We start from the raw sequence: 9,725 nt of genomic DNA, 5'->3' as shown, positions 1-9,725 counted from the left end.
GCGTCGCACAACTCATGTGGCGGCTCGACCGAATCCCAGCTCATACGTGTCGCAACTTGACATGCACATGTGTGGCTAGGCTTCTAGCTTTTTTAACCACACAACAGATACAGACAACAATTGGCACATATTTAAGCTGATTTAATCTTCGGTCGTGCTAGCGTCCGGACGGCCGGACGGACGCTTGCGCGATGCACTCCGTTTCGCGCGCTTCACGCAGGGCCCGCGCCGCCCGAGCGACAAGAGGGGAGGGGCGCGGCGCCTCTGATTCGGAAGGACATAGCCGCAACGTCATATGGATGCCCTGCTAGTGCCTAGAGAAGGACACACCGAGACGATGCAGCAGAAGGTGGGGAGGAGAGATACAATACCGATCTACTTTTAAAACATTCAAATACAACAGTTGCAGCATACGTACGAAGACAGTTGAAACACTTGAAACATGCTTCTGAAACACTTGAAAAAACATCTGAAAACACTTGAAAATCATTGCAACCATACGCAACATCCAAATAAAACACATACAATGTATGTGTGAGACATATGCAATATCTAGATAAACACACTTACAACATGTGTCCGGAAAACATGAATGAAACATACCTCTGAAACACTCGAAACATACGCTTGCAACATATGCAACATGTACAACATGCCCTGATCTACTTTGCAACATTCATATGAAACAATTGCAACATACAACACTTGAAACATACATATGTCATATACGGGAGGGGAAGGCTGGGCCGGTCGATTCCGGTCGTCGGGGTCGGAGACGGCGGCGAGCGGCTGCACTTGAGCACCACCGCCACCAGTATCGGGCTTGGCTCAGCGCTGCCAGGGTGGGCGGAGCTCGGTCGCCGGGGTGGGGAAGAGGGCCACCGAATCCGCGGACGTTGGGCGCTCCCGGTGGGTGAGAACGCCGGGGTGGGGGAGGGGCGCCGCCACCAGCCAAGGAGGCACCCATGGCCGTGCGTCGGGGTAGGGGTGGGGCGCGAGCGTGGAAGGGAGGGGGAAGTGAGGGATTGGATACGGGAGTGAGCAAAGTGAGCCGTCCGGACGTCATAATTGGAGCATTGTCGTTTAATCTTTGATCAATTTATCATATGAGCTTAATTCTTTATTGCAGCTAGCATTTATAGTGGGTCTTAGGATTTAATTCAAATAATGTTGGGTCAAGCGTAATTAAATTCAACAGGATACGTAGCTAATTATGAGTTCACAGCATGTCGTATGACATTGCTAGTAGAAACTAGGATTTGAATCCTAGTAAGGCCTTATTTGGATTATATCGTATTTACCTCAATTAACATGCGTTGGGGTGGATTGTGATAGAATTTAGTTTAAGTTCTACTCCAATCTATCTCAACACATGTAGATTGATGCGAATCTGACTAGGTCCCAACAAGACCTAAAGGAATCATGCTCCGCCATCAAACCAATACTGTGTTTTGCCTTTTTCTAACGTTTGAAGTTTAACTTTGAGCGCACGCCAACCGTCCAACCATGTCAATCTTGCCCGGTGGTTTCTAAAGCTTGCTGCTGATGCACACGAAATTGCCTTCTTTGCTCTTTCTTTCTTTCAGTCTTTCTTTTTTTTTCGGAAGCAGCGTCAGATTGACTGTTAAGCAATCGACCAATTATTGCTAAATGCTAATCATCAAACAGTTCAATCAGTGGCGGAGCCACCGCCCGGCGACCCTCGTTGCCGATGTTCAAAGGGAAGTTTTCTTTATATCAAAATAGATCTGTGTAAATTTCTAGCTAAATATTTTTGCATAATAAAAATTGCTCGGGCTCCTTAAAAACTTCTGGCTCCACTAATGGTTCAAGTACGACATGGCATGAAGTGCTGCTCTGCTGATACGTGCAAGTGCAACCCAGTAGCCCACAACCCTGACGTTGCAAGCAGAGCAGCCCATGCCCCATGCCACCGTGCGCGCGCAACCGGAGACATCCCCACACAATGCCATGGCTCCACACTGCACAGGTCGCCCGGCATATCCCGTTACCGCGAGATGGTGGGTGTGGGTGCGACGACGACGTCGCGGGCCCTGGAAATCTGGTGCGACCATGCACGCTCGCCTGATGGTGAGATCACTGGCATCCTGCGTGCCAGACTGCCAGCCATTAGTCCGTTAGACATCCCGGGCCCGTCGGCTGTTGCCTTCGGGGTACGTGACCCGCACCTCACATGCGAATATGCAGCGCAGCGCCGCGCAGCCGTCGTCATCCGACGCCCCTCGCCGTCGGCACATGCGCGGCGCATGGACACATCGTGCGTTACCTAGGGAAGAAGAAACCTTTCCGGAGCTGACTGTTTCATTATGTTTGTTTGGATTGGATGATATGCGGAAATGGGGTAGTAGGAAAATCAAGGGATCTTTTTTTTTCCGCGACGGGGGAATATAGCCTGTTTACCATTAAGACAAAGAGAATTACACGACGCAACTAAAAAAAAAACCCCTCGTAGCACAGATTACAAACCACCAAGCAGGTGGTGAGTAACATGGAATACAACTTACAAGAACAACAAAAAAGGAGAGAAAAGAAAGAGCGACTGCCCTCAAAACCCGAAACCTACTAACTGAGCCTGCAAAAATGATACAACAACGCAATGGTCACTTGCAAACAAGACAACGCCATGGTGGCAAAGTATCCACCCCAAGCAGCAACGGCGACAAAGCATCCACCAGCGACACGGCGGCCAAGTATCCGCCAAATAAGATAACGGCCATGACACACTTGGCAGCAGACATCTGCCAAAGCGGAGACCAACGACGACAACGGCGGCACAGTATCCGCCAGAGGAAATGATAGTGACAAAGCATCCGCTATGAAAGCCAGACGACGACGGCAAGGTCGATTGCTGCAGGAGGAATCATTGCGAGTAGAATATGGGCACATACGGGCTCAGCGAGGAACTCCACCAGAAGCCAATGGGCCGAAAGAGGGTGCAGGTGTCGGCGACCACACATGGGGGGCGAACCTGAGGGATTCTTCAGCGACGCCTTCAAGGAGTTGACGCCCAAGGTGACATCTTGGACGCCATCGACGCTGGCCTTACAGCTTGTAAGGCCGAACATACACCTAGAATCCGACGCCATCGGCAGGAAGCATGTAGTTCAACAACGAAGCCCCCAAGGAGGTAAGTGGTGCCAGAGGCGTCACCGTCGTCCACCCGGCCAAAGCCGAGCTGAACTTTTGTCTAAAACTCCATGCATCCCAACGACGGCACACGTGGCCATGACGGCGCAGGCGCAGGAGCTGTTGGCCCCACCATGCAGAGGCCAAGGACAACGCACCGACCGTGGATCCACAGCCAGGGCCGACCACAGCTGGCCAGCCGATCCACCGCCACGGACAGCGCTAGGGGCACGGCCGCTGGACCGCCACTGGCCATTGGGTGGGCGCGGCCGTCGGATCTGGCCGCTACCGACCAGGGGGCGGGCGCAGCCGCCAGATCCAGCCACCACCGGCCAAAGGGGCGGACGCGGCCACTAGATCAGGCCTGCAGCGGCCCAGGGCGGGAGCGGCCGCCAGATCCAGCCGCCACCGCCCAAGGGGCAGGCCCTGCCGTCGGATACAGCTGCCACCAGCCAGCACCGCCACATATTTCGGCAAATCGACGCCTAGGAGCGGCGCCAGCAGAAGGGGAGCTCAAGGAGGGCGAGGGGATCGGAAGGGGAAGAGAGAGGGCGAGGGGAGAGGAAGGTGCGGCCGCTGCCTTTTTGAGGAGCGCCACCGCGGGCCACCGTCACCGCAAGCCGAAGGAGCGGTGACGGCGGCCGGAGGGCTAGCCCCGAGGGGACCCGAGGGGCGGTGGTGCGAGGCCCCGAGTCGCCTCAGAGGTGACGCGGGGGGAAGCCATTGCGTCCTTATCTCTTTGTGTCTGAAAAACAAAAATCATGGACAGCTATACACACAGCTAGCGGAACACAAATGTTTTTTATTGGCGCAGCGAGACCAACTGGGTTTAAGATGCATTTAGAATAAAAAAAATGCTATGTGTAGAGCGTCCATCCCGTTCGGACACCTTTTCCAAGGCCAGTGGACCAGACCAATAGACCTCCCGCATCTGTTCCTTTCATTGCTCCTGCCGCCTGCCCCGTCCGCTCCTGCTCCTGCTTCGTCGCCCGTCCCGCTGCTCCTGCCACTACTCATGCTCCTACTCCGTGCGCCCGTGCCTGCACCCGCTGCTCCTGCCACTACTCCAGTTCCTACTCCGCACGCCTGCCCCGCTGATCCTGCTCCACCGCCTGCCGCCCCGCCCAACGACGCCGATAGACGTCGTGTGCGCAAGAAGAAGCGTCGGGCCCTGGTGCGGTAGCTCTCTGGCCTCATCTCCTACTACGGCTGTGGCGTCCCGATGCAGACGGCGAAGGAGGTCGTGTCAAGATACGATGCATGTTGCAAGTGTACATTTTAAATGTTTCAGATGTTTTAGAGGTATGTTGCAAGTATTTCACACGAATGTTGCAAAAGTAGATTGGGATATTGCATACATTGCAATGGTTGTACACATATGTTGCAAGCGTCTGTCCCCAATGTTTCTTCTGTTTTTTCAGACGTATGTTGCAAGTGTGTTTATCTAGATGTTGCATATGTTTCACATATATATTGCAAGTGTTTTATCAGGATGTTGCGTATGTTTGCAATGGTTTTTAAGTGTTTTGGTCTTTTAGACATATGTTTCAAGTGTTTCATCTATCTTCGGATATATGTTGCAAGTGTTGCATATGGATATTTCAAAAGTAGATCGGGTGTTGCTATATATGGCCATGTAGCCCGAGCCCATCGGCCCGGCATGAGGCCCATTTTTTTGGTCCATCCCAAGCACGGCCCGGCCCGGTGGCAAGCATGGCCCGGGCTGGCATGGCCCGAGGGAGCAGGCCGTGCCTGGGCCGCTGCTCAGGCCCGTGGGCTGGCACGGCACGGCTCGGCCTTCAACGAGCAGCCCGGCAACGGCCTGGCCTCCCGCCTCACCCTCCTCATTCCTCCCCCCTCCCCACGGCCCAGTGCGGCCCACGCGCTCCCCGCCATCCCCGGCCCACCTCCCCCCTCATATATAAGCGGGAGCCGGCGCTGCGGACGCCCCCTCTCCTTCCCTCACGCCCGCGGCGACTCTCCTTCTCCCTCACCCCAAACCCTAGAGTCAACACCACGGAGGACTGCCCCCTCCCCTTCCCTTACGCCTGTGGCGGCTCTCCCTCTCCCTCACCCCGAACCCTAGAGCCGACGCCGCGGACGCCCTTTCCCCTTCCCCCACGTCGGGCGAGGTGAGTGAGAGCGGACACGGGACCGGGAGTCCAGGATGCCTCCTCCCTCTCCTCGGCGTCCTCGGCTCCTCGCGCAACCTCTCCTCTCCTAGCAGTGCCGACGGCCGAGCGCAGACGCGGACGCCCCCTGCCTCTGCTTCTCCCTCTCCTCGAGCGACGCCACTGCGGGAGCGAGCGCGCTGGCCCCGAGCTCCGCCCCGATGCAGATCCGATGCCAAGACAAGCTCGCCGACGGGCGGCGGCCACTGCCATCTCTGGCCTCGCGCTGCATCTTTCCTCGATCCCGCCACCACCAAATCTGGCCACGCTAGGTCTTCTCCACCGCGGATCTGGCTCCCCACCCTTGCCTCGACGCTGGCTCGGCGCCTCCTCCTTGTCCCAGCCTCCCTCCTCCCTCACTCTCCCTCGGCGACGCACGGCTAGGAGCGCGCGGGTGGGCAGATTCGGCGGCCACCTCGTCCCCCAAGGCCGGCGCACGCTTCGGCCTTGAGCACGCCGGCAGCCGCCCTCCTCCCCCAAGGCCCCCGCGCGGTGGCTGGCCTCGAGCCCCCGCCGCTCCTCCACGACCCCTACGTCCTGGCGACGGCGACCCTGCCTGCTCCCGGCGACTCAGTGGGCCTCGGGCTGGCACGGCCTGTGAAAATGGCCGTGCTTCTCAGGTCGGCCCGGCACGGAAATCGGCCCATAGGGCCGTGCCTGGGTCGAAGGCCAGGCCTGTGGCCCTATGAGGCACGGCCCGGGAGGCACGGCGTGCCGTGCCGGCCCGTTAGCCATCTATGGGTGTTGCACACGGGATGCGCATGGGAAGCAGGAGGGGGCACAAACAGCCCTCACGTGGGCACGCAAAAAGAAGGCACGGGCGGAGGCATGCTAGCATGGGTGCGGAGAGATGCGCGCGCGGGAAACGAATCGGTCTATGCCACGGCACCGTTCGTAGGATCGGTATATGATCGGACGTCCGGGCTCCAGCGGTTCCACTCATTTATCATCTTGGTGACGACTTCATATGAATATGTAAGATTCCTTTTTTTTGGGGGTGTGGAGTGGGGGGTGTTAAATCTGTGAAACTCCTTCAGCATCCACATTTTGACTGCTGCAGTCATTGGAAGTGACAGGAGATGGTGATGGTTTGACTTCAGTATTCACGGCGTGAATTCGGTTCAGGTCGCTTAAGCGGCGGCTTTGCCGGTTGCCCGGTTCCCACGGCAGTGAAGCCCATGGATGATTCCGTAACGTTCTCGTCACAGTAATTAGAGACCTGTTTTGCCCGCTGCTGGAATTATGATTATGTTCCTTTTCAGTTTCCAATTTCCAGGGCCGGGTTGCCAAATCTGCGGCGATGAATCGGACTTTGAAGAAAGAAGAACACTGCTCTCAGCCACGGAATCACGGTCCTCAAGTTGTCACTGCAGACATTTCAGTTTTATGCAATTTAGAAGTCTTTCAATGGGCTGAGGACTTAATGCGCCTGGGCACTCGCGATCACATGCAGCCGTGCCGGTGCATTACACTCATGATACCCCCTCTATGAACATGACAAAACTTGAAATTGCCCCTGTTTTGCTTTCGGCGAGCACGTCAGCTGCTGTTAAAAAATAATAAGACAACAATGCAAGTCTCCATGCTGAGTTAGAGGCTCAAACCATCGTAATTGGTCTTAATTCCTCCGTCCCAAAAGAATTGGAAGTCTTGCTCCTCAAACGTTCCCAAAATTACTAATACTTTGATGTGTAATATAAGTATCATTAAACTAATCAAATTATAAATTATATTTAAAATTTTTTATAATAAACATATGTAGGCAGATATAGGTGTTGATACTATTTTTAATAAAGTTTTTTATTGGACTATTTACAAATCACTATAAGCCACTCATTTAATTACTAGATCGGATAGTTAAAATCACCTAGGTTTTCGTTGCCTTCTTCTAATCTCTATGTACCCAGGAAAAAGAGAAGAACCTTCACCATTACCATCACCAGTATCACCTTCCAATGGTTGGCGTCCCTTTAATTGTCATTTAGTAGTAGATAGGTTTGTTGAGGATATAATCTCCCGCTGGATAAACTTCACTTTGCTTTTCAATTGTCTCGCTGGAAGGACTCCAACTATATGACAGGCAACTGCCACTGGACTAACATCGGAACCGAAGACCCAGACAAAAATCTTCTCTTACTCCCTATGAGGTAATATGTAAAATATATATTAATTCTTTATTTTATACAATAGGATAAATAAGGAAACCATTTTAATAAACCTAGTTAAAGTTAGAATTTTTAACTTCTTACATGAAAAAAAAAAGAATTTTTAACTTCCGAGGAGCGAAATTTATATAATTTTTTTAGGGGTGGAGGGAGAACTATATAAAAAAACTGACCAACTCAGTTTTGCTGGTTTGGACGTCTAAGATCAGATTCCCCTGAGCTGCTCAATACCACTGTGAAGCTGCTTTTTATATAGGAGTAATTTATAACCTTGATCACACTGATTCATGTACTGACAGTGAGCGGGAAAGCACCTCCAAACTTGCTTCCTCATCTCCTACTCTGTCAATATCTTGACGTCTCACCGACTAACACTAGTCAAGGCACCGCAGTCCTATGCACCGAAGATACAATTACATACAGTTCCAGTGAAAGCCATTGACACCGAATCATCAGAGCGCAGTACGTAGCAGAGCTAATACTGAATGATGGAGCGGTAGTAGGTGTTGGCCGCCCAGTTGGCTGGGATGACCCGACTGGCCACCAGCTTCCTGCCGGACTCGTTGGTGATGCGCAGCGAGAAGGGCGCCTGCAGCCTATGGTTGGCGTCCAGCCTCCAGATGGATCCCCAGGACTCGCGCATCGGCGTCCAGTTGCCGGAGTTGGCCTCCATGAGGTCCACCTGCACCACGTCGCCGTCGCCGTCCTCGAACTCGACGAGCACCGCGAAGTAGACGGGGTTGGAGCCCTCCTCGACGTGGAACGTCACCTTCTGCCCGGGGTAGTTGCAGGGCACTCTGCACGTGACATGTTTCGATCCATTAGTCTAATCCGACAACAGTCCTAAAAAATCTAGATTAATTATACAGATAGGAGCAGGTACAGTTTAACTAGTAATACTTCTGTGGATCTACAAGAGCTCCACATGCAGCACAGGTGTAGTAGCTTATATTCTGTTCAGGTGGGCCCTGCAAATTTGTGGTTTTGTGGCTCTGTACAACGTGCAGTGCATGTGCAATTGCGCATGACGCCGACACGGCGATACCCACCTCTTGAACTGCATGTCGATGATGCCGGCGTGGCGGAGCTCGTCGTTGCGGCCGGGCTTGGCCATGGCGCCGAACGCCGTGCCGCTGAGGTCGAAGTGGTACTTGGCCACGGGGTAGTAGTTCATGTCAGTGATGATCACCGTCTCTGGGTTGCCGGAGCACGCAGGGTGCTTCTGGCATCGTATCTGGGAAAGAAAATAGAACGGAGTTCATTCATTAGTCAAAATTCAAAACTATGCTGGAGCTTGCCGGAGCAGGCAGGGTGTTTTTGGCACCAAATTAAAGGATCTTCGTCTGACCAATTAATCTAAGCTACCTGGTAGCAGGAGCCACATCCCTTGCCGTCTTTGAACAGGGGCTGGTTGCCGCACGACGTCATGGCGGAGAACGGTGGCAGGTTCACGTTCTTGAACCCGCAGGCGCCACCTGCAGATCAATGGACAAAGCGCGTTAGGCCAACAGCACAGCACATGCAATGCATGACGATACACAGCACGCAGTATACGACGATCCTGCGCCTTGCAACGACGTCGTCGATCTACACGTACGTACCATCGTCGTCAGGGCCGGCGCCGGTGGGCGCACCGTACCAGGTGGCTCTGGCCGCCTCCCAGTTGGGATCGGCGGTGAAGTCGGAGGCGGTAAAGTTGACCGCCGGTCTAGCGCACGAGCCATACGTGACAAGGAGGGAGAAGACGAGCGCACCAAGTGCGAGCACCTTGGAGGAGGAGAAGGATGCCATAGTTGCTAGCTGCTAGTAGAGTTACAGTAGTAGCTACTTTGCCCGACAGGAGGAGTTTTGCGTTTCGATGATCTGGAAGGAGGCCGTGCTGGGGTATTTATAGACGGGAAAAGAATCTCCAAGGAAGGCGATCTTCCTCGATCAACGGCCGTTGCGCCCGTCGGCGTGGTGCTTTGGCCTTTGGTGTGTAGGGGTCACATGGCTACGGAGCAAATCATGCGAGAAACGGAGGGTTCGGATCACGGGTGAACCATTAAAAAAGCAACGGCCTCTTGGCAGTTTATCGCACGGTGTGGCCTGTATTATCAAGAGTTGCTAGGACCGGCCGGTTCATACACTGATTCTGATTCTTGATGGGAATTCTTAATCCTGTGCATAAGAGATGTATGTACTGCCTTCGCTTTGTCTGGTATGTGCAGTGTTAGGAAATGGGAGATTCGTGCATGTACAG

At 53.7% G+C, this 9,725-nt stretch overlaps 1 protein-coding gene across 1 annotated transcript; it reads right to left on the bottom strand.

Annotated features, from left to right (window-relative positions):
- Positions 1 to 7,711: 7,711 nt before the first annotated feature.
- LOC136540425 (expansin-B3-like) lies at positions 7,712 to 9,354 on the bottom strand. Its single transcript, XM_066532435.1, has 4 exons — positions 9,085 to 9,354; positions 8,849 to 8,958; positions 8,533 to 8,717; positions 7,712 to 8,280 (listed from the first exon to the last, which is right to left on the bottom strand). The coding sequence occupies exons 1-4, from the start codon at positions 9,272 to 9,274 to the stop codon at positions 7,959 to 7,961; spliced, it is 807 nt and encodes a 268-aa protein (XP_066388532.1). The 5' UTR covers positions 9,275 to 9,354; the 3' UTR covers positions 7,712 to 7,958.
- Positions 9,355 to 9,725: the final 371 nt, after the last annotated feature.

This window comes from Miscanthus floridulus, chromosome 1, assembly GCF_019320115.1.
Source record: "Miscanthus floridulus cultivar M001 chromosome 1, ASM1932011v1, whole genome shotgun sequence".
Lineage (NCBI taxonomy): Eukaryota > Viridiplantae > Streptophyta > Magnoliopsida > Poales > Poaceae > Miscanthus > Miscanthus floridulus.
This window is presented reverse-complemented; position numbering and strand designations above follow the sequence as displayed.